This window comes from Silurus aristotelis (genome assembly GCF_946808225.1).
Source record: "Silurus aristotelis genome assembly, chromosome: 13".
NCBI lineage: Eukaryota > Metazoa > Chordata > Actinopteri > Siluriformes > Siluridae > Silurus > Silurus aristotelis.
This window is the reverse complement of record NC_139586.1, coordinates 10577221-10602413: the sequence shown is the minus strand read 5'-3', so window position 1 is coordinate 10602413 and position 25193 is coordinate 10577221. Positions and strand designations below refer to the sequence as shown.

General features: G+C 35.9%; 2 protein-coding genes across 5 annotated transcripts; both read right to left on the bottom strand.

Annotated features, from left to right (window-relative positions):
• Nucleotides 1–446: 446 nt before the first annotated feature.
• LOC310736294 (FYN-binding protein 1) lies at nucleotides 447–13408 on the bottom strand. 4 transcript variants are annotated; one of them, XM_083559711.1, is made up of 16 exons: nucleotides 13093–13408; nucleotides 8632–9187; nucleotides 5795–5852; nucleotides 5166–5248; nucleotides 4894–4931; nucleotides 4661–4698; nucleotides 4381–4516; nucleotides 3800–3959; nucleotides 3477–3621; nucleotides 3334–3353; nucleotides 3185–3248; nucleotides 2650–2713; nucleotides 2364–2526; nucleotides 1454–1487; nucleotides 1304–1341; nucleotides 447–1147 (listed from the first exon to the last, which is right to left on the bottom strand). In XM_083559711.1, exons 1-16 carry the CDS (start codon nucleotides 13093–13095, stop codon nucleotides 1101–1103), a joined length of 1647 nt encoding a protein of 548 aa, XP_083415837.1. In that variant the 5' UTR covers nucleotides 13096–13408; the 3' UTR covers nucleotides 447–1100. The 4 variants fall into 4 exon arrangements, with proteins under 4 accessions (XP_083415837.1, XP_083415838.1, XP_083415835.1 ...); XM_083559712.1 differs by having other exon boundaries at nucleotides 3334–3350; nucleotides 13093–13388; XM_083559709.1 differs by having other exon boundaries at nucleotides 991–1153; nucleotides 13093–13403.
• Nucleotides 13409–17091: 3683 nt separating this feature from the next.
• slc35e1 (solute carrier family 35 member E1) lies at nucleotides 17092–24371 on the bottom strand. The gene is made up of 6 exons (XM_083558598.1): nucleotides 23700–24371; nucleotides 22997–23067; nucleotides 22699–22836; nucleotides 22247–22372; nucleotides 20380–20625; nucleotides 17092–18993 (listed from the first exon to the last, which is right to left on the bottom strand). Exons 1-6 carry the CDS (start codon nucleotides 24025–24027, stop codon nucleotides 18778–18780), a joined length of 1125 nt encoding a protein of 374 aa, XP_083414724.1. The 5' UTR covers nucleotides 24028–24371; the 3' UTR covers nucleotides 17092–18777.
• Nucleotides 24372–25193: the final 822 nt, after the last annotated feature.

Below are 25193 nucleotides of genomic sequence, written 5' to 3'. Positions count from 1 at the left end.
AACTATGGTTTTCACAGATGAAATCCAGGGATCAAATTAAGAACAGCTATTAAGAGCAATTGAAGGATAAAACACCTGATCAGCATGAAGCACCTATTAGTTACATGCTACAATATCATTTCAAATCACCTGTAAAATGGATGTGTTTAAACTAAAGATGCAACACGTTTAGATGTAAATATCAGGATATAAAGGATGAAATTCTGATCTATTGTTTAATGTTTATCTTTTAATCTTAAACCCAAATGTCTTTAGTGTCAAGCAAAAAAACACGATAGAATTGATCCAATACTTTCAGTGGAGACTGTTTGTAAATGTGGTGTTACTAATAAGTAGGGAGTTTTATGAGATTATATTGTATAGCTGTATAACGTTAAACATTACCAAATGATTTTGGAAATAGTTATATAACACTAAACACTGCCAGAGAATAATGGACTCACAAATAGTGCTGAAATCGTGCTTTATTGAGGATGCGAATCGCTCAAAATGCTATAATGTTTTCTACAATCAAAAACTTCTCAGAACTGTGCTAGATCTATAAATAAATTCCTCAAAAAAATCTGCAAATGTCCTAAAGTTAGACTTGTCTCAGTTCCATCCAGAAAGTGACCTATAGTTCACATCGAATGGTAGTTAATGAAAGAAGGCCTGACTTTCCAGTAATGAAAAAAGGAGTAAAAAGAGGTAGACCACTTTTCATTCAGAATACTGCATTGGATTTTACTGATGTATATGTACAGTAGCAGTCAAACTCTTTTGTTCTGTGTTAACCAATTAACATTTGCTATCTTATCCATAAAGTATCATTCTATAAGGCCCCAAGTAACAGGCACAAATAGCATGTTTTCCATAAAAACAGGGCATTTGCAAGTTCTTTATATGAATATATGCATTCTGCATGTAATAGCTGACCGGTATTAATTGATTGCTAATTTGTATTACTATAAAATGTAAAAATGTAAAATATTACAGCTTGGTAAACATGTATTTATTTCATCAATGTACAAGTTTTCTTGAATGATTCTCCTGATCCTCTGTCCTGTCCTTGTGTTCCCAAGACGCACATGCTGGTGTCATCAGGTCCTGTTTTACATCCATCAAGACCGCAGCATTGCTGGTCCACTGGCATCATTATCATAAACATCTGTCACTGAAATGAGAAAATTTAAGATATTGACTATGGAACACGAGCGAAGCATTAAGTGTATCGTTCTCACAGCTAAAGCACTGAGATTGGATGCATACATAAAGTTAAACCGAATAAAAACATAATGCATCGCATTAAAAAGACTGTAAATACCTGTCATGTTCTCAATGTCATCATATATTTCATTTTCCCTGAAATCGAAAAAAGAAGTTGTTTAACACCACTGGTTTAGAATTATTACACAGTGAACAATGTCAATTATTGCAGTAATAATGATAATATTGATGATAAAATGAAACCTACTCATGTAGGAGGTAATGTCTGGGAACATATCCATCTAAAAACAGATAAGAAAAAAAAGAAGCACTGTGGTAAATCTACACTATATGGAGTAATAACCAGAGATGGGAAGTAATGAAGTGCAAATACTTACTGCATTTAAGTAGATTTTATTGGTATCAGTACTTCACTATTTATTTTTCGGACATTTTTTGACTTTCATTCATTCAATTTTTTTTCACACAAATATCTGTACTTTCTTCTTCTTACATTTTCAAACCAGGCTCGTTACTTCAGTTTTAATCTATTTGGTGACATGATAAAAAATATTTCCCTAGCATTATTCACCGTTTTCAGCTCATCAACCTATTTCTTGCCATTGTCAGGTTTTTCAACCGGCCACTGGTGTATAATTTCATGGCACCACAGATGTAGGCTAGCCTATGAAGATAACAACGAGCAGGGAAAAAGGCAACAGGAAGTTTGAGGTTAACGTGGATGAGACAGAGGAAGTCAGAAATGTAAACATGACTGAGAACAGAGACTTTCCTGATCACCTGATCATCATCATCTTGTGTTCTATATGGTGGATGTGCGGCCTGGACACATTCATTAGATAACAAGATTTGAAATTCTTTTGTATTAATATATTAATATGATGTGAGGTCCAGTTACCAGCATTACACTAAAACAGGTAGTAGTAATGGCTACTTTTTACTTACATACATGTCAGAGCCCAAACTTCTTTACCACAACTTGAGTGAACCTTAATCTACTACTTTTACCAGAGTCTTTTAGAACATGAGTATCTGCACTTCTACTTCTACTTGAGTGTACTTTTGCCATCTCTGGTAGAATATGTGTGTTAATTATAAAAGCCATAAGGTTATTATAGTAGTACAGTGTTTCCCACAAGAGGGCGCACTACACGTACATTTGCCTTGTTCGTTCCGACAGAGTACTTTCTTCTCATTAGTCTCCTGAATGACTTCGAGAATCTCTCCTCTGACGACACTCAGGTCCTTCCCACTGGCCTTCTTAATGTTGGCATTTGGATCCACCATCATGCAGACAAGAACTTTGATGGGACCTTCATACTGTCAATGCCAAACACACCACATGACCATGTGTTAACAAATTGATCTGCTCAGGGTCATGGAGGAAAACAACAGATTTAATTGTGAACTCTTTGAACCACAGGGGAAAAAAAAGTGCCTCACCTTAAACTTTTTTCTGAACTCCTTTTCCTCCTTCTCTAGCTTCTTGCTTTTTTTAGGGACTTGGCTAAAAATTCACGAGGAACCATTATAAACAAACCCAAACATCAGTGCATCAAATTCCTTGTTTTACTTTCTAAATAATGTTATATATATATATATATATATATATATATATATATATATATATATATATATATATATATATATATATATATATATATATTACATAGATAACAACATCAACACAGGAAACAAAGGGTCTTTCTCTGACCCATGGCCATAAAGTTAGTTATTAACAAGTAGGGAGAAAAGATATTCAGCTATAATTTAACCAGGATATGGGCAGCACACGGATAGATCGCAGGTAGTGTTTATTAAGAAAATGCTGAGTTTCTTCACTGCATCATGTAATCAGAGAAACGGTTACTGTTGTTCACACATGCGGTTCTAGGCCTAAACGGTGACAGATGTGATAGAAGCACAGGAAAAGTAGGTTAATTGATGATGTGAAGATAGTTTCCCTTATTGTGCATACCAAATCTCCGGCGGGGGAAGGGGGAAGTCATCTGGTATGACATGATCAACATCATCATATACCTCTGAGAAAGGAGAATAAATAACTGATATAACACAAACTGTTTAAATGAAACAAGCTGATTATACAGGAAACACTAAATCACTTACCACTGCTCACATTTAGGCTGCTGAAAAAGAAAAAAAACACATAATACACATCAATCTCTGCTGTTTTATTAACCTTCTTTTTTAACTTCATGGTCAGGACAAGCATAAAAAAAAAAAAAAAAAAAAGATGCTTGTGCTTGAACCTGCTGAGTGTGTCTCCGCCGACATCGTCGTACACGTCCTCGTCCTCGTGGACAGGAGGAGGAAGGGGAGGAGGGGCTGAACTGCGAGCCTTTCGCTTTATTTCTTCATAATCTACATCTACACATATGTTACTGACATACCCATCTGCAAAAAAAAAAGCAATAAATAACGTTCATTATAATCCTTTTTAATTTCTTTACAATTCATTCGTAGCTGTATATGGAACTGGTTAGCATGTTACAGACATTTCATTATAGTGTGCATTTAGGACGTAGCAATTATTTTTAACACTGCTGAAATGTGCAACTGAAATAAAACTTACATTCCCCGTTCATGTTTCGAGCCAGCCATCTTCCCTCTGGGTTGTTCTTCACACGCACGATGTCTACACTCTCTCCCTGACGCACACGCAGATCGTTCTTCCCACCTTGCCAGTCCTCCCTCACCCGCGCTGTGTGGAGCACCTCCACTTCTCCTTTCAGCTACAGTCAAGATCAAAACCAGACACATGAAGGTGAACACATGTTGAATGTTTTTTTTATTATTCTACACCAATTTGCCAGGTTAATAAATAATTAATCGGTATACCTAATAAACCGGCAAATCAGATTACATCATGAAATTATGAGAAGTAAAATGTGAAGAGTTAGGGATTCTTCTGAGACACAAATATCATCATATTATATACATAATTTCAATTGTTTCAATTAATATGATATAATATATTAATATACTAAAATCATACATCTTACTTTTTCTTTCTATCTTTATATATATATATATATATATATATATATATATATATATATATATATATATATATATATATATATATAAAATAAATTTTTAGCAACATTATTTGTTAATAATATTAACAAATAATACTTTTTCACATCGACTCACTTTGAATTTTTTCCGGTACTCGTTTTCTTTTTTTAACCTCTCTATCTGCTTTTGCTTTTCCAATTCTTGTTGTCGTTTGTGCTCTTTTTGTTTCTTCTTGCCTGAGAAATCTCTTCTCTGTGTAATTTCCTCCTGCCTGCAATTCAGCACAGGAGATCACACGAAACAAGCTGTTTAAATCTGAGACTTAAAATCTGTTGCTGACAAAAATGTATTATATAATATACGGGACGGTATATGACATTTGAACGAAGTTTATAAATACATAACAGAGACTTACTCTTCGATATGTTCGTAAATTTCACTGGTATCACTATCCTAGAAAACGAGGAATGAACACGAAACATATAATGCAGATATACTTTTATTATTAATGCATATTTAAAATTTTGCAATCAGGATTAAAGAGATGCAACTGTGTCCATTACAGTGTTTAAAAAAATTGTTAATTTATTAAAAATACAAAATCATTTTTTATGATCAATTCACATCAGTTCATGCCCACACACACACCTCATCAGCCTGAGATGAGAAACTGCTTGTCCACGATTCTGTAAAATCACAAAACGTATATACACATTTAGGATTTTATATTTGAAAGTGTCTATTGCAGTGCTATTGTACAATATTTGCCAACACACTATTCATTTCGAATCCTATTTATTTTATGGCAAAAAGCAAAAACTAAAAGAAAAAAATTCTTGAAGTTTTAAATTAAAAAACAAAAAAACAAGTAACGTCTGTAAGTGTAATCATTTCTGAGAAATGATTGCGTGAGATTGTACCACTGGAAGAAGGTTTTGGAGGAGGAGGTGGAGGTGGAGGCAAGTCGATGTCATCGTACGTGTCCTGTTCAGGCTCTATGCTTCTAAATCAACAAAATTACAAAGAAATAATACTTTAACATTAAAATAACGTGAGGCATTGTTTGACAATGGTCCCTTTTTTTATTATTATTTATTTATTTTTTTTACAAATCGAGAACAATTCTAATATTTCAATTACATTTTTTCTTTTTTTATTTGGACAATTCTCAGGAAATCCCAGCCTGCTATCAGGAAATTTGCAGTGCAGCACTTATTGTTTTACACCCACACATTCGTACGCTGTTGTGAAACTAAAATGCACGTATTCAATCGCCACTGATGATTTCCTTTATAAATTGCGACAAATTGAATCACTCGGGCAACAAGGTCACTCGCAATCTGCATCCTGGTGGAGGTACGGTTATGTTAATCATCAAGCAATAATCTGTATATGACATTATGCTTGAGTTCTTCGATTAAATACTATTATTATTATTATTATTATTATTATTATTATTATTATTATTATTATTATTATAAAAACACGGCTGAAATTCCTCATTTTGCTAAATCAATTTCATTTAACATTACATATAAAGTGCACTTACCTCTGTGTAATGGGTTGTTTTGCAGACATGAGAGTTGACGTTGGTGGTCGTGGTGGGCCTGTGGACAAAAAAAAAAAAAAAACATGTGCATGAGAGAAGCTGTGAAACGAGCTCTCAAAACGATTGTCGATACATCAATTTCTCCCAAATTATATAAAACATTTTTTGCAAAAAGTCAGAAGTCACACAGATTCAAAGCTACCGCACCAATTTATTGTTCATATATAACTACACAGAAGGTCCTTATTAATTATAAGAAGCATAAATTCACTCTTTGTTGACTGGTTTGCTCTAGTGTTTCCTGGAATATCCTCCTAAAAATCGAAGTATATGTCACAATACAGTGCAATACAGTATATTGTAACACAAAAAGCAATATTCGGTGTTGGAAAAGAGTTCAGTAGAAAATGTGTTATCGTGTGTTTTGCTGCAAATCTTTCACCATATCTAATGTTACAGTCAAAAAGGTCTTAAGTGAACTCTCCTTTAACCTTTAAGATGACCACCGGTAATTAGCTGCTGAACCTAATTAGTCAAAAACACCGAATATTTAAGTGCTTTATATATTTAGCTAAGCTAGGTTAGCTAGCCTACATTTTAATACGTCAAACAGGCTAACTTAGATAACCAGTTGCTAGTGTAACCTCAATTACAGTTAGCAGAAAAGGTGTATGATATAAGGGGACATCCTGTTTCGTTGGATTGGATTCGAGAACTAGCTTATTTTTTTTAGGTCAAAGGAAGTTTACTGTGCCAGTGATGTCACATCTGTGGTTTTTTTCGATGCTGAAAATATCATAAATAAAATGTTGGCACAAATGTGATGTGTTCAGTAATTAACCTAGACATGAATGAAAATCGTATCCAAATGCAAATGAAAACTGACAAATTGTACATCTAGTTGATTTGAAATCTCAGTATATTTGTACATTTTAAAGTAAAATATAGTAGGGTCTGCTGGTTGTTGTAGTAAACTACTAGTTCTTTACAGTATCATTCGGTGCAAGTCACATTAATTAATGCAGTGAACTGCAATGTATTTTGTTTCATTTATATTGTATTAAATTTGAATTTAAGGTTGTCTTTTTCCCACCAAAACAAATGTAAAGTAACTAATATTATGACTAGCATTTTATTAATATACTGGGTTCCAAAAGTCTAAGACCACAACTAGGTCTAGATTTTTTTTCCTTTATAAAATTTTACATTTTAAATGTTGAGCTAAGTAATGTTCAATACGGTTAAATATCTAATATTTAACACTTCTGCACTGTATGAATTTAAATCTTTACAAAACGATTTTCTATTAGTCTGATCTCTTCTATTGAAGCAGGTGACACTCTGTATTGTCTTAAATTGTAAGATTGTGTGCAAACTAATGGAGTCTATACTAAAGGGCACACTGTTAAAATAGGATACACCAAAAAACAAAAAAAAAAAAAAAAAACAGTTTAATGTCCGTAATTGACTTTTCAGTTATTCGTTATTTACTTTTCACTTAAGCTGCTGTCAATAATACATTTCTAATGACAATTGTTGGATTTTGTTAGAAACAGTGCAAAAGACTCCACTTGATTTTGTACAAATTGTCATGACAGTTATGGGTACAAGTGAGCTATTAAGATAGAAAGTGTTACCACTTAGTGTTACTAGCATTGCTTAGTGATGGGAATACTAGCTTTTTTAAACTAGTAAACTCTGTCACCACATCAAGAAACAAAATCGGCTTTCTAAGAAGAGAAAACAAGCCACTGCCAGTTTGATATCCCACAAAGCAGCCAGACTGGCTGGTCTTCCCTCTCATCAACATTAAACAGAATATATTTTACACCGCATTTGTTTTACTGTGAAAAGAGCAAAAGCAAAAATAAATTTCATGAAAGAATTTCCTTTTGAACAAAATAACATTACATTTTGTATCTTAATTATTCTAAAATCTAAATAAATCTTAAATTAGCCAGATGTCAGATGCATACATTTGACAAATGAAAAATAAAAAACACGGGGTGTTTTAACATAATATTATATATTATATAATAATCCTTAAACACCTGTGCTGCTTTACAGGTTGCGGGAACTGTTTTGGAGATACTTTCTTAAAAAAATATTCCCTCTAGTGCTAAAAGGATTCCTCGAGTAATTCGAATACAAATTATTTGGTTCGATGCTTCGTTTAGTCCATTTAACTACACACGGAGCACCGTGTTTCCCCACGGACCATTATTACTGACACACTTTGGGTTCCCATTTATAAACATGGAAAAGTGGAAACTTTCCACGCAAAGGTTGTGCATGCTATCTGTGTCACCAATTCCCCTTCTCGCCTTCTGTGTTTATACGTTTTGCAGATTCAGGGTGCTTTAGTTTCCACCAATAGCAATTTCACAAATAAAAATTAAATTTTTTAAAAAAAGGAAACAGATTACTTGCTTTATTTTTGTTCTTGTATATTTAGTGTTGCTCTTTAATGAAGAAAACGTACTTCTTATCTGAGTACTCGATTAATTAATGGACTAATCAGTAAAATACTCGATTACTAAAATAATCAATAGCTGCAGCCCTAATTGCTTCTATTAGATTTTTAATGATGGTGTGGTGCATAAGTTTATAAACGGACCCAAACCATGTCAACAAAACAACCCAGCAAAACACAGACATGCTATAACAGACTCTGTGTCACCTGTCAGTGTTTTAGAAAAAAACGAAAAAATAATGAAAAAATATCGTTTTTATCATTTTATTGTCATAAATGAAACGAGCACTAATCTAGTTGTTACATGCAGAAATGTGGTAATTGCCAAAAGAAGACCTTTTAAGGTCAAATCAAATGTTCTTACCTTCAAGTGTTTTAGTATCAAGAGGGACTGTGGATTGAAAGACTGGACCCTTTGCACAAAAACGATCCAGGCTGACATATGGGGGTCGTTTGGGCTTTGTAGGCCGTTGCCCAGCATTGGGAAGTGGTTTCCTCAGAGGAATCACCTCTGACATGCTCCTTTGGCTTGGCAGTATTGATCTGGAAAATGACTGTGGCTTCTTCTCAAGGTGTTGCAGCATCCTGTTCTGGAGAAGCTCCCCAGTCATTTTTACTCTCGCCGCATTCTCAAAGTCATTCACAGGCACTACAGGATCCTCTTTAGGTATTCGGTGAGATGGTGGGGGTTTGGGAAACACTCCTTGAGGAATCGGATTAAATCTCTTGGGAGATTCAGTGCTGGGGTTTCCTGGAAGCACTGGCTTCGGTGCCGGCTTGAGTCGGGGCAGTCCGTTGTCCAACGGCGCTGGCAATTGTCCAGCAATGTGAGGTCTGGCATTAGCTCCACCACTAGAGATGGGCCTATCTGCCTGAGCATGAAACTTGGCCCTCAGGGCCTTGACGTCTACATTGTCCCCCTAATACAAAAGGAAAAATGAATGAAAAGCTAAATAATTATCATATAATAACTAACACGAAACCAAACACTTGTGGTTTAAGACTTTGTCAAAATATTTAACCCTGAGCAGCCTTCAAGGCTGGAACCATGCTGCAAACTAACGCACACAATCTGTCAGTGAAATTACTGGGAGATTTTTGCTCTTTGTGTGGCAGTGATAGAATTACTTATTAACTACTAATTAAAGGTTGTGAGTTCAAAAGTTTCAACGCACACCACAAGTTATTCTGCAAGGGAGAGGAATAAACCATTCAACTCCTTCACTAGCATCTATGCAATGCAAATTCCAATTTAAGTGTATCAGAATGAGATTTTCTCTACAATAAAACTAAATTATTAACTTGTTCACAGAATTGCTTCAAATTAAAAATGATTGTAGTAAAACTGATAAGTTTTCAGTCCCTCCGTCTACAAACTCTCCTTTTGACTCTCTTTGAGCTTTTCTCATTTCGATTTCGAAAATGTTCTGCAACTAAAATGAGTCAAATTAGTTAGTGTTGGTGGACAGCAATTTTTGTAGGTCATGCTAATTTCAATTGGATTTCAGTCTGTGCTTGGACTTGGACCACTTCTAAACACAAACCACCTTTTTCTCCCCCGAATAATTCTATTTCACTTTTTACCCTGTGTTTGAGGGTCATCATTGTTCTGATGGAACATATATTTTTATTCTAAATGCAGATGTCTGGTTTACTGGAACAGAGTCTCCACAATAACTTGCTTATCCAGTATTTTACTTCATTCATTTAATCCTGTGATGGCAACAAGCTGCCCAGTTCCTCCTTCTGAACAGCAACTCAGAACATACTTGACCATACACTATGATGTTATCTGGGTGTTGGTCTGTATATGGTTTGTATTTACCAGACCACAAAATAATTTCCCAATAGCGCTCAGATTTTCTAATAGACCATTTCGGTAGTGCCTTCCTTCTGGTCATTCTCACATAGACAGTGAAGACAGTGGTGAAGTTCATATATTTCAATGGTATATTGTTGTAGATGGACTCCTTGACACCTCTTTATCTATTGCCCAAGCACTGAGTTTAGACTGCAGAGTTTGGGTTGTGCCATATATGTTTTGAAATATAAGTGGATTTCACAGTGTTCCTTAGAACTTAAAAGGGTTTAACACTTTGCCAGTGTTTCTATAATGTTCTTCATCTTAAAAAACTGTATCCTGATCTCTCTGATTTGATTTGCCATTGTAGCAAAAATGCCTCCCAGTTTTATCATCACAGCTGTACCAGTGTTTAACACATTTTTCAAAAAAGGAACCTACTTATCCTTATTATGATGGTTAAAAAGAAAATGGTTGAACACCTATGCATTAATTTGGATTATTTCTTTTATTTAATGATTATGTAAACATTTACACGTATTAAATAAATGTCAAATGCAATATAGCAAAAGAAGAAATCATCACAGGGGATGAAACTTTCTAGAGGCACTATTTCTAAATGTGATATAGAAAGTGTCTTTGACTTTCACTACCTTTTCAACAGCAAACTGTATGATTCTGCGTAGACATGATCATACCAGTCTGAGAGTGGTGATGGGGCAGTGTTAAGAGAAACAGAGCAAACTAGAGCAAACTAACTTATTTGAAACTAGATGAAGTGTTTAACCCTTGTAGACTCTACATCATTGTGTCCACTGCACCCTAGTCAAAATTGTTATTGTGTAGCTTGATAGTAGGTTTTAAAACTGTACATGCAAAGCTTACGCTTATCAGGTTTTCTATTCCTGGATTAACATGTGAGCAGGTGGTTAAAATGCACCAGAACCCAGAATCGCTGTACTGTGCAATGAAACTAAATAAATTCGATCACTTGGTTAATTACTTTTTACTTATTACCAAATCTTGATAGCACATCTTGTGTTTTACTGTTTTAGAAAATTACACACACATATAAGGTATTGTGAATTAGTCGGTTTGCTACAGGGAAGTTCCAGGAACAGGATTAGGAACCAAAACCTGGAAACCATGGCCCAGTGTTTCACTTGTAACTACAAGTCATTCATTGCAGTTAGTTATAAATATTACAATCTTTAATATAATCACATTCCCTAAACATAAATGAAACAATTTCAGCCAAAAAAATAAAATAAAATTTCTAAGTCTCTTTTATTTCAGGAGAATCTACCCTTGAAGCATGAGTTGTGGTCGATGACATAGGGACTTTTCCTGACAACCATATACAATAAACGAAACCGAACATTTGAGTTTTAAGTGGGAGATTTCTTTTCTGCTTGTCAAATGTCAAAAATGTTTGTACTCTTTCACAGCCTGGTGTTGATAAAGAAGGTAAAAGTGGGTTCAGAACAATAGCGAGACACAGGAAGTTCCTCCAACCACACACCTTTACAACTACAGTAGTGCATGCATCTTTCTGCAACATTCGCCATAGAAGTGGGAGTCAGAGTTAAACCAATCAGCAGCATGCCTTGCTACAGAGACTCTTTGTAAGAAAAAGAAACAAAGGAAATGGCAAAAGCCTTTTTTCCTGCATTACAATGCCTTTTAAAACACATCCTTATGCCAGACATTCAAAGTATAATTTATGCATTGTATGTTAAGTAGAAACGCACACAGTTGTACTCAAAAGATTCATATCTAAATAGGTGAATTTTTATATCCTGTGTTGCCAAACATATATATATATATATATATATATATATATATATATATATATATATATATATATATATATATATATATATAGAGAGAGAGAGAGAGAGAGAGAGAGAGAGAGAGAGAGAGAGAGAAAGAGAGAGAAAGCTCTAATGCTAGTTGCCATTACACATTTGTTTTGCATTCTTATTTTAAGAATTTTACATATAATTAAATAATTTTTTCATATAATGGACATTTGACTGTTCTTCAGGGTTACATGATGTCCTTTAAAACAGGCAAGCAATTTTGGTACCAAGATAATGTTCCCTGCTTCATTTTGGTAAACCTACTCCATAGGAAAACTTTATAGTATTATGGTCAGTTTGGTTTCGAACCTTATTTTTTGAATACGGTATCTTCCGTTTGCTCCTGCACACCCCGACTTTGTATATCCACAAACCCTTTCAATCTCCACAGAACGCCAGTGAACCGAGAATTCAGGATTTACAATAAACTCAACTCAATGGTGTACGCCAATGTCTGCTCTTGTGATTTTCATCGTTGAGTATTAAGTCCTAGGCTCCTTTATTTAGATTTTTTTTTACCATATTCCTCAGGTTTTTTATTAAATAATTTCGTGTTTGAAAGCATTCTGAACCTTTTTTTTATAAATAGTAATGTTTCTGTTACGTCCACCTCTGTATTAAACACAGCCTTAACATATTCAGTTATATTTTTCTTTCCCACAGTGACTGAAAATCAGTTTGAATACAGAAGTAAACGAACACTGAATGACACAATGACAGACGGAACTATAATACAAATCCAGCTGCTTTGACTTCCTAGTATATTTTTTTATGAAATAGAGGAATTGGTACTTGTATCAGTTGGCAATGGTATACTGACTTTAAATCATTGAAATACTCTTTTTTTAAGTAAAAATACATATAACACTTTTAAGTTAACAAACAGTTAAAAAAATAATAATCAAAAAGGAAAGCCAAACATATTGTATATTGGCTTATATGTTTCTATGGTCCATTTTTTTTTACTCCTGTAGACGATACAACAACAACAACAACAACAACAACAATAATAATAATAATAATAATAATAATAATAATAATAATAATAATAATAATAATATTATAATATTATTATTATTATTATTATTATATTCATCATCATCATCACCATCATCATCATCATAAAACATACAATTATCGAAATTAATTATTTTCTTCTTACCATGTTTTGTCAGTGTGGAGTTTTATTTCCGTAGAGACTTCATGACATTTCTTGTTTCGACCTGAGCTAAACTTCACCTACTGCAGGTCAGAGACTTGGTTTAGACTGAAAAAAAATTGGCTTTATTGGTTTCCTTTTTTTTCTCTGTAACTCAGGAAAATGACAGGAAGCCGTGAAACGAACCCGACATCAGGATATTAATATCAAGCAGGAAGGAAAAATAGAAACAAATGCTGAAATAAAGCTGGTTTGGAACAGCGCGTTGAGCTCTCAAAAGCTCTGCGGTTTAGCTAGCCTCAATAAGCTGAAGTGAGTCACACACACACACACACACACACACACGGAGAGACGCGTGTGTGTGTGTGTGTGTGTGTGTGTTTGTTTCTGTGTAAAATGATTACCCTACTTAAATATTGCCCTCAGTGCAAACATCCTGAGCTATAAAATGTAAAATGTTACAAAGAAGCATCCAGTTGTGTAAAAATGAAAAATTAAGAACATGTTGCTCATAGTAAAGAAACGCAGAGAATGTGTGGATTCTTATCAGTCACTCATGTCAGCATGCTGAGCCCATTTTTTATTATTTTTAAGTTGTACTCAAACTGTCAGATTCTCTTGTCATTACACAACCATGAGACATCCATGAAATCAATTCATAAGCAGCTTTTTCTTTTATGTTCTGTTTTGTATAGACGCTTTCATTAATATCATTCCTGAAAAAAGTCTAAAAGTGAAATCTCTAGCTCTTATCCTAGTTGCCGTCACACATTTGCATTCTTATTTCAGGTTTGTTAGAAGTAATGAACAAATGTTGGCATATAATGGACATTTGACTGTTCTGCAGGGTCACATGATGTGGGCTTTAAAACAGGAAGCGATTTTGGTACCAAGATAATGTACCCTGCTTCATTTTGGTGAACCTACTAGATAGGAAAACTTTACAGTATTATGGTCACTTTGGTTTCGGACCGTAATAATGATTTGATATAGTGTCTTCAGTTCGCTCCTGCACAACCCGACTTTGTATATCTATAAACCCTTTCGGTCTTCACAGAATGCTAGTTTTTTCAGGATTCAGAATTCCCTTGTCATTACACAACCATGAGACATCCATGAAATCAATTCACAAACAGCATTTTCTTTTATGTTTTTCCTTTTGTATACACCCTAAAAGTGAAATCTCAGCTTGGTGTGACTGCTCAAACTGGTCAAACATCATATCTGACTGATATGGTAGTTTCCAGCTTTTTTCAAGCATACTGTACCTGAGATGTCCTAATCACCTCATATTTCCTCAGAAATACTCCGAACATTTGGTTTCACTGAGGGTTGAACCCTGAACCTTCAACATATAAAGCGCACGTGATGACCACCACACAATGGAACCGGTTAATACATGATAATAATAACATGGTAATTGATTGATTTTTTTTCTAGCACTACCAGCAGGTAATGATGGTCTACCAGCTTTTCAACCTTTATTTACTCAGCAGGAATCTGTTGTTTTATCGGCTGTGGAAAGAAATTGGAAACCTATATATCAATATAAATCTAATCAATCAATACGAGTACATCAGTACTCTCGAGCAAAGACAAGACTGGCTTCAGATGGCCTGCACTTTCAAATTCCCTTTACATGACAGCAGAAGCAGAAGGATTGTGCAGGTTTTGGTCTCCCTCTGCCATACAAAAAATGAATTACACTACCTTTAATATAAATAAGAAGGAAAAACATGCAGATGATCCTCATGATTAGAACCAGGGAGTATATTACAAATGAGTAATATACATAAAAGTATGTAATTCATTAGTATTAGATATTTTACTAGTTATTTACAAACTACAAAGAGACTATTATGAGATATTATGATAAAACCCTCACACTCCATTATACTTGCCTTAGACAGTATATGTGCCTTACTATATTGCAGACTGTAAAAATAATGACACACTGGCAGAGGATAAATACTTCAGTGAAGCTTCTTGAATACATGCACAAGATGTGACAGGACAGTTTTATTACCCAAACTCCCCCAATCTCTGCTCTTGTGTATCTTACTGTCTAAGCATCAAGGTCACAAGCTATTTTCCCAGCAGCTCCTATAAGATAATTTTCACAGCTCCTCTCATATCAGCTGTAATATTGGGCATTAAATAATAAAAGGAAAAAAATTGAGCTTTCTAAAAACTATTTTCCTCTTTCCATTTCCCTGCTGAAAAAAAATTCAAAAGCAGCCCACATTATTAGTGGATCCCAACATTTTCATGTTCAAAATTGCATTCTCATGGCTGTTGTCTACCAAAGGAAAAAAAAAAGCAACAAATACTGTGTTAATTAACAGAAAATAACCAGAAAATCTATAATGTAAAAACTAAAACATCTAATAAAGCATCTGAAAGCAAAAATCCTATTTCCATTATGATAATGTCCATTATGTGCTGAACAATAAAATAAAATCCTGAGTTGTTTTAATGGATTTTAATAAATTTATTAACTAAAGCAATACTGAAAAGGCAAATAAATGTGTAGAGTAATAAACAGTAAATTAATATTTAGTGTAAATCATTACACTTACATGGGAACATAGATGTTCTTACACTGTTACGGCATTAACATGAGGATCCCATTTTAGTGGTGAAATCAAACAATTAAAAGTCAAATTATAATAGCTATTATAGAAGATATAGAAAATAAATATCCATTACAGATAGACAATAATAAAAGTACAATATTCTTTCTTGATGACAATACACTTTTCCCTTCCACTCTCATTTGAATACTTTATTGAGAGTGTGTGTGTTTGTGTATTTTACATGTCTATTATATCACATAACTCCCTTCAATGGAACTAGGGGCCAAAACCCGTTCCAGCACGACAGTGCACCTGTACACAAAGCAAGCTCCAAGAAGATATGGTTCACCAAAGTTCGATTAGAAGGACTCAAGGGTCCTGCACCGATCCCTGACCTCAAATCTACTGAACACGTTTGGGATGAACTGAAATGCTCACTGCACCCCAGTTCCCCTCCCTTCACATCAGTGTCTGATCTCATTAATGCTCTTAAATCTCAAAATCCACACAGCCATGTTTCAACCTCTAGTGGAGAGCCTTCTGTGAAAATTGGTGGTTATAATGCGTCCATTTTTAATGCTCAATGTTTGTAGAATGATCTTTTAGGACAGATAGGGGGCATAATGGTCAGGTGACCACAAACTTTTGCCATAAAAATGTCCTTTTCATTGGACATTATTTTAACAATACCTATGACATACACATTCAAAGATGTGGATGTGGGAAAGAATATTAAATATATGGTTTATGTCTAACAAGATCTCTCTCTATGTTGCCAGGTCTGTGTGACAAAATCAGCCTAAATGGTGATCTAACAATAGTCTACAAACATGTGGCCAATAAAAGGGAACTTGATGGTTCACAAGAGAATGTGGATTAAACTCCAAAACCACAATGACCATTTTTATGTGTAGTTATAATAATAATAATAATAATAAAAACATATTTAAAACACCAGTTCCAATGTTTTATAACCTTCCATGAGCTTTTGCCAACATTTACTATTTTCCAATGTAAAAATCCAAACCCTTATACTTTAGGCCGTTCATTGTTACATTTGATCGTGTAGAATATTCTTTAGTATCTCCTGTTATAATTTATCCCACTTATAAACCGGCCTTTCCTCTTTTTTCTATCCTTAAATCATTAAAACACAAATATTCAGTACATTAACGTTAATAAAAAAAACCAACCTGCACAGATAACATTACAACAAACCAAGAGACCAACCAGATTAGCAGAAAATGTTTATGATTTTTACTATAATGCATTATTGCACCTGTTAATTCGTTATATATTTAAATGAAAACCCTTATTACAATCGCGATGTTCTTTAATATACACAGCTCCTTTAAGATACAAAGCACGTGCAACAAAAGTGATTAAAAAAACCTATAAGGACTCAAAAAAGACAAATGAATAATCTTGTTCTCTCACAACCTTTAATTCATTCATTCATACTAAGCGGTTTCCAAAGAACAATCGATTCCCACAATCAGACGTGTTTTATGAAGCGTTCGATCATCAGTTGCACAGACCTTTAAAACGGCTAAAATCTTGCAGCTTCGAATTCAGTTTGGACAGCGTTAAAAAATAATTACAAAAACCTCTATACTTGCATACAAAAAGAAAATCACATTGACATGTTACTCTTAAGCTGCAGAGAGGAATTTACATGCTCTTTATTAAAACTGTGTCTAACTTCCCGGCAGTCAGACATTTATTACTATTTCTTTTTTTCTTTTCTTTAAATCAATGGATCCTTTTTTGCATGATGATAAAAAATATACATCTGCAAAACACGAGCGGAGGAATTCTGAAAGCTTTAGAGAGAAGAGACAATACAAACAAACACTGAATAACTGTGCAAACATCAACAAAATTCTAGCTGCAAATGAAACATTCTGGCAAAATGAACAAGCTGGTAGACTTTAGTTTATGCTTCACACCTTGCATTTCAAGGCTATAGTATTGACAAAAACAGTAGATAGCAGGCTGAGGCAAGCGATTGATCAAAACAGTAGATTTTGCCAGCAGTTTTTGGAAAAAACAAAACAAAAAACAAATACAAAATACGTATTTCCCTACCCAATGAATGTTCTATATGCTACTATATGAATTTAAACAAAATCCACTTCAAATGTAAAGCAACTGACTTTACGAAATCATGTCGGAGCGGAAAACATTCATCGACGCCTTATACATCTTAATCAATAACGTCTTTAGAATGGCTCGTGTTGATCGTGTTATGAGAGGTTCCCAAAGCAGAAAAGTACAACTGAAAAACATTCCTTGTGGTTTGAGCATGCGAAGAAACCCAAAACAAACCCTTGATGCTCAGAACAAGTTGATCGGGTCACTTGTGGATCAGACCCAATGACGTATAATTTGCACTTTCCTAAAAAATAGTACTGACTGATATCAAACTGTGAGGATTGTAAAATTGCATTGCAGCATTCTACCAAACAAGTGCACCTATGCAACTTAATTTCAACCAGCATTACATTACAAAGTTCAACCCACCTTAAAAAAAAATAACTCACTTGATTCTGAATAATAAACACAAATAAACCTAATTACTATGGGTCCGTATGATGATAAGAACTGGCACGCGAAAACACTGATGACCGAAAAAGTACCGAATAGAACAAGAGCGTGGCCTTTAACAGGCGATACACATTAAAAAAAAAAAAAAAAAAAACATGATATGCATCACTCGGAAACTTCTACAAAAATGTAATACGTGAAAATATTTACAAGTAGAAGCAATTCTTTCACGATTTTGTCTTTAATGGACAACGAGAACGCGTGTCGTCCCAGTGTCAAGCAGTTCCGATGCCCGAGACCTTCTCTTGTTTTGAACGATAATGACTGCAACCGTAACACCTTGAATTTATACACAGTAATATAATAGTGAACATTATTATTTTTAGCCTATAAATGAATTCCACCTAAGGCTAAAAGTCTGATTTGCACCCTCAATTACTGAGAACTTATGTAAACTACTGAAAAAAATAACCCAAAACGAGTGAAATAAATAGGAGTGTCTGGCACAGAAAAAGCGAGTTCCACATGACATACAGTGTCCTGTTGAGGTTTAACAGTTTTTCCGTTAGACGACATATTGGTTGGAGGCATAGTTCGTTGTGTAGGCCTGCCTGCTGTACTGAAAGTGGTCGCTGTGCATGTTGGTCCGGCTGTACTGATATTCCGAACCTTGTTTCGAGGGCACTGAGCCATTAGACTGGGGCTTGTCGAATGAAATCATATCCTGTGAAGAGACCGGCAGCAATTTCTTCTTCGCCTCTTGGTTCGCGTCGTATTTCGCCTGCCGAAATAACAGAAAGAAAAATATCATTGAGATCATCCCTTACAGAGGGGAGATACTCGAGGAGTCATTTACTTCCTTCAGGTAACAAAATCTTATTCGAAAAAAATATTTGCAGCATATGGAAAAACTTTAGGATGTGGAAATTAAAGGTAAAGGAAATGAAAGTGGAACAGTGCCTTTCATAAGTATTAACCTCCCTCCCTTTAATATACATCAACAATCTCAAATCGATTCTTTTATTATTTACAACATACTACATGTTCACCCTGGTACACATTTGCTCAGCTGCACTACGTCATGTTTTTGCTCGTTGTTTTCATATTGAAATATCTGTACATTGGTTCCTGGGTATTCGGACATCCTGCAATTTGGAAAACTGCAAAAAAAAAACAACAACTTAAAAGTTAATTCCTGTCCCACTTGCTGCTATTAGATGTCACCTTATTTGAATGTAGTCAAACAGGGAGCAACTCAAGTTCCACATGACCTCAATATAAATACACCTGTTCACACGAATGCCCGGAGATAACGTTAGATAACGAACTTAAACAAACAGATTCTTAAAGGAACTTTTCAAATACTTTCAGGACAACGTATTAGAAACGTATTAAATATCATTCGATCATAAGGACCGCCACAAAAAAACAAATGTGGCACTACTATGACACTGCTCAAAGGTCATCAATAATCAGAAAAAGGAGGGTCAAGGGAAACTACAGAAGAGTGGTGAAGAGTCTTGTAGGTCAAATGGAAGATGTAGCCACAGGAAAACTCTTTGCCCAGACACACCACAAAGAGAGAGAAAGAAAAAAGAAATACACATTAAAATAATTTTTTGACACCCAGCAAATATGTGGAAAATATTGCTCTGGTCTAATGAGATAAAAACTTTAATGGAAATAAGTGCTTGGTGAGAAACCCAGAATTACTCATCACTCTGAAGCACGGTGGTGGTGGCGGCACCATGTTGTGGAAATGCTTTTTATCAGCAGGGACTGTGAAACTAGTCAGGGTTCAGGGTAAAACAGAAAGAGACTAATACTTCATGGGTTCAAACCCCAGCACTATCATTATGCTAATGTTGGGCCCTCAAGACTCTTAACCATCTCTGCTCTAGTAGACCATGTGCTCTGAGCCCAGGTTTCTAACACCTGGGATATGCAAAGGAGGAAATAAACCTGCTCTGTGAAACCTGCAAGACAAAGGCTTTGTTTTGTCTTTTTCTGGAGCTGAGGCTCATCTTTCAACAGAACAATGACCACAAGCTTACTGACTTGGAAAGTACGAAACAGTATAAATTCCACTGAAGTCTATTTCCATTCCAAGTTGTAACAATACAGAATTTCAAACCACTGTTAATGTAGGAAAGCCTGAGAATTTTACCTTGTTGTACAGGAAGACACCCAGGATGGCAGTCATCATCCCCATAATGTTGGACAGGCTAACAGGGTTTCTCAGTAATAGTAAGGATATACTGATCACCATGATCCTCTTCGTAGCATTAGCAACCGCGTAGCTGAGAGGACTGACTATGTTTAAAACGCTAAACGCAATCATGTTCTGTGCAAAGTTGCAGAAGCCACTGATAATGAGCAGCACCAACGTTTCAGTCCAGCTGGAAACCTCTGACTGTGAATAAAAATTAAAAAAGAGAAAGAGATGGAGAAAAGAGCAGGAATTAGTTGAAATAACACCAAATATAGTGATAATATAAAATATTGCATTGTGTATCAAATATTATTGTATATTATACTGTAATATTTTTCTTCCCTCAGTGCATGTTGATGGTTTGTCTATTTCAAAGGAGCAGGTCTACATTGGGGCTGTTTTGAGTTTTTTGTTTTCCCCCTGACCAAAGTTCACTGCTATTATGAAAATAACGATAGTAACAGTAATATTTATACCACAAGACTCTGGAATCCTTTAATCTAATTGGTCAGAACAGATTTTCTACAACAGCAGCTCTAATATAGTCTTGGTAACCTTTAAGACCTAAAGTGGTCTTGAGTGGTATAGCAGCTGCACAATACTAGATCACAAGGCCCTACAGAGAGTTCAACAATCTGCCATCAGGCAGGTGATACTGGAGTATTCATTCCAGAACCATCAGGCTGAAGAATAGTTTTTACCCTCAGGCTCTCAGAATAAATGAACTGTAGTACAGTCTCACTGCAAACCACAACTGCCAACTGACTCATACATTTCAGAAATATTTGCACTGTTGAACTCACTGGGACTGCACAATTCTTCATTCTCACAACTCTTAATACGACTGCACTCAGTACTATTGCACCTTACTTGCACACTACGTATCTTTGCATATTTTTTGCACACCATTTTTTTATAAAAAAAATACCTGACATTTTTATATATACACACATACATAAGTATTTGGTCACCAGACCTTTCCTGCTATATGTGGTTCTTTTCTAAACTGTTACCATAAATCTGGAAACACTTAATTGTACAGGACCTCTTTATATGCGGTATAATAAAATGTTGCATTCACTTGAGTTTGGAAACCCAAAGCTGTTCCAGCATGGCGATGCCCCTGTGCACAAAGTTCTCTCCATGAAGATCTGGTTTACATGCTTTGGAGAAGACGATCTTGAGTGGCCTGCTATAGAACTCGGATCTCATTGCTACGGACTGAACCTCTGGCATGAATTGGAACGCTGACTGCACCCCAGGCCTCCTCACCTCACCTACACCAGTACCTGCCTTTCATAATACCCTTGTGGCTGATGAACACAAATATCCATAAGCACACTTCAAAATCTAGTGGAACAGCTTCCCAGAAGAGTGGAGGGAATTATAAGAGCAAATTGGGACTAAATGTGGAATGCAATGCCCAAGAATCGAATACCATACTTATGATCAGGTGACCCAATACTACAGAAATATAGTGTCTATACACATACTTTTGCATACACTTGTACATAATTATAACTTTCTTATGCCTCATTATTACTTCTCTTTCCTTTTTTTTTTTTTAATATCGTGTTCAATGTTTAATATTGTATTTAGGGCTGCATTGACACAAATGTGAATTGATGGTGCCTTGTACAAGTCTTGAAACAAATGTATTTAAGGAGAATGAAATTATTTAATGGGTTTTGGGGGGAAATTCCTTGACTGTTACAGGAAACTCTTATTGGGTAACTTAGGGGTCAGTCAACAACTGTTTTTAATGCGCGATTCATTATAGAGATCAAATGTCACAAGCAGCTCTATAACCTCCTTTACTTACAAAGTCTCCATCGACCAGAAAAGAAGACAGATCAACTAAAATCCACGTGGGCAGCATGAACAAAACTGCATTGAAGCCAAGAGTGTTGAGCAGATGCAGGTGGTGGATCCTTGTGTCACGCAAAACCTAAGACGTGCACACAAACACAGATTTATACAGCACAGACTGTGGAGCAACTTTCAATCAAGATCATAACTGACAGGTACATCATACATATTCACTAGCATACATTATTCCTGGCATGATAATGGCGATTGCTTGTGTCTTAAATAAATCATGCATCGTGTATTTATTCATAGCGCTACATAAACCGAATGCACTACAAACAGTTAATCATGCATTGCGAGACAAGTGCAGAAAAAAAAGGACAAACAAATCTATGTGAACAAACTGGAACCGACACTGACTGATAATCCAGGTTTTCTGAAAGGGAAGAAAAAAAACACGAGTACCTTTTTGGAGAATATGTTTTGTAAAGAGAAGCAAAGCGTTGCTGCCAGAGCACTGATTAACCCCGACAGATCGAATGACAGCTCAGTCACTGTAGCCAACAGGACGCCACTTATGATGGGAATGAGGGAGACGTAGACCTGCGGGAAAAAGAAGACCAACAGGGCGTAAACTTCACTTCACCCAAACTTTGCTTTAACCACCATCGCTCAGATTCGAAGGAAATTCCGAAGAACGACATGTAAAGCGAGCGTCGAAAACGCTTTAAATATCGATTATATCTATTTTTTGAAATCTTGCCTTTGTGGTTTGCTTCTCCTTCATGATGATCCGTGACAACAGCACGACCCATATAGGCATAGTGGCTTTCACTGTGGAAGGAACAGATACAGAAGCAGAACTCAAAGCATGATCTGATCCACATCACCAACAGACTTAAAATAATCACCTGTCAATCAAATACTGATTTTTATTCATTTGTTATTGTTTCTTGCTGCTTTCAGAAGTCTGGAAATACAAACCTTCAGCTTCTTTAACATGTGTAATATGGGATTTAATTTTTAAACCCCTTTCTACACGTGAGGTGGTGCATAGTGTTGAAAACAAGCGAAATATTATGACGGATCTTTATTAAATTATTAAAAAAGGATCAGACCCCGACTTCTGAACTACGTAGCAGAACCGGAAATCAGGACTTTTTTCTCCATGTTTAGCTCGTACGCGCTGGTTTGTGTCCTGACAGCTGTTTATCTCCAAACATACTACTACTAATAATAAAATTAATAATAATAATAATAATAATAAAACTCCATGCCTGATAGAGGAGTTACAGTGAAAGTGGGTGGACTCCTGGATTTAATGAACAGCTACCAGCCTCCTGTTGACGTCACGATTGCTTCATGCTAACTAACTTAGCCAGCAGACTCCACATCAGACTCCATATAAATATCACTATCAATATAAATATGGAGGTAAAAGGGTGAAAATGACGCGTATACTTTACCCGTGTGCGCGTAGGACACAGGCACCTTCCATATGCTGAAGTGAGCCGACACGGAGGCGAAATATTTGCCGAACGCCAGAGGAAGAATGTACCAGCGGTAGTAGGTGGCCGGTAATTCAGACTTCGGGACGCCCCAGGCGCGCAGCAGCGGCGGCAGAAACAGCACGATGGAGAAGATGTGGAAAAGCGAGACGGTGACCGGATACGGGAATTTGTTCAGGATGATTTTGTTGATGACGTTGCCGCCGGAGCTCACAGTGTACCAGGATATACACAGCAGCGCGATCCGCACCGCCTCCCTCGCAGGCGGCCGCTCCACTGCCGCCATCTTTATCCCCGAGTGTCGCGCCGCGGCTCCTGTTCACTGCCGAGAGAAGAGCTTCATACGTGGAGCTCCAACCTCGTAGCGCAGGGAGGAGGAGGGAGAGAACGAGTGGGAGGGGTGGAGAGAGAGGGAGGGAGAGAGTGAGTGAGAGAAAAGAGAAGTGGATGGTAAGATGGTTAAATAAATAAATAAATAAATAGATAGATAGATAGATAGATAGATAGATAGATAGATAGATAGATAGATAGATAGATAGATAGATAGATAGACGGATGGATAGATAGATAGATAGATAGATAGATAGATAGATAGATAGATAGATAGATAGATAGATAGATAGTCAGTCAGTCAGTCAGTCAGTCAGTCAGTCAGATACAGGGGCGTAGATTATGTCCCCCGCACTTTTTTTTTATAAAAAGTAAATTCGTCCCCCTCACTTTTTAGTGGAGTGTTCACGACATGTTGAGGTTTGAATGGAGCAATGTACACAAATGCAGAGTGATTTAAAATCCAAAGAGACAAGATAGTCTATACATGACGTTCACGTATCCATGGCAATCAGTCACTCGCTTGTCACGTCATCATCACGCGCAACAGTACTGTAGCTCGAGTCGCATCCGCGGTCCCGCGCGCGATCCAACATTCGGTTACGATGAGCTCAAAGCGGCAAAAAAAAACCAACCCTTTTTTCTTTTACAAAAAAGTCACGCAGTGTAAGTTGCATATGGCATCCGAATTGTGTTGCACAATGTTTTCCTTAAATTATTTTATTACGTCTTTTGTTTTACCAAGTGTGTTATTAAAACCCTTCCAATAAGAATAAAGATAATGTTAAAATGAGATTTTACAGCATGTAAAAATCTCTGCTAATCTACATAATATCAAGCATGTGTCACAGTATGTACACGGAGAGACGAGGACACGAATAGTAACATTAAAGATGTGATTTTAATAATAAGGAGCAGGTAAATCACACATACATACAACGTAGTAAAGACGTTAACCGACACTGTGAGTGAAGACAGTGGTGATGAGTATAAATAGAGTCCGGGTGAACAGACAGGTGAAGACGGGAAACAAACATGGTGGATGACGGGGTGCAAAGGATGATGGGTAATGTAGTCCGGTGAATGAGGGTAGATGACAGGGGGAACGTTACAGTGTGCTGA

Coding starts and splice junctions, on each gene's coding strand:
- LOC310736294 (XM_083559709.1), bottom strand. Junction 5,249..5,794: donor AAACAACCCATTACACAGAG/GTAAGTGCACTT, acceptor TTGTTGATTTAG/AAGCATAGAGCCTGAACAGG. Junction 3,622..3,799: donor TCGAAACATGAACGGGGAAT/GTAAGTTTTATT, acceptor TTTTTTTTGCAG/ATGGGTATGTCAGTAACATA.
- slc35e1 (XM_083558598.1), bottom strand. CDS start 24,027: ATGGCGGCAGTGGAGCGGCCGCCTGCGAGGGAGGCGGTGCGGATCGCG. Junction 20,626..22,246: donor TTCTGGTCGATGGAGACTTT/GTAAGTAAAGGA, acceptor TTTTATTCACAG/TCAGAGGTTTCCAGCTGGAC. Junction 18,994..20,379: donor GTGTCTTCCTGTACAACAAG/GTAAAATTCTCA, acceptor TTATTTCGGCAG/GCGAAATACGACGCGAACCA.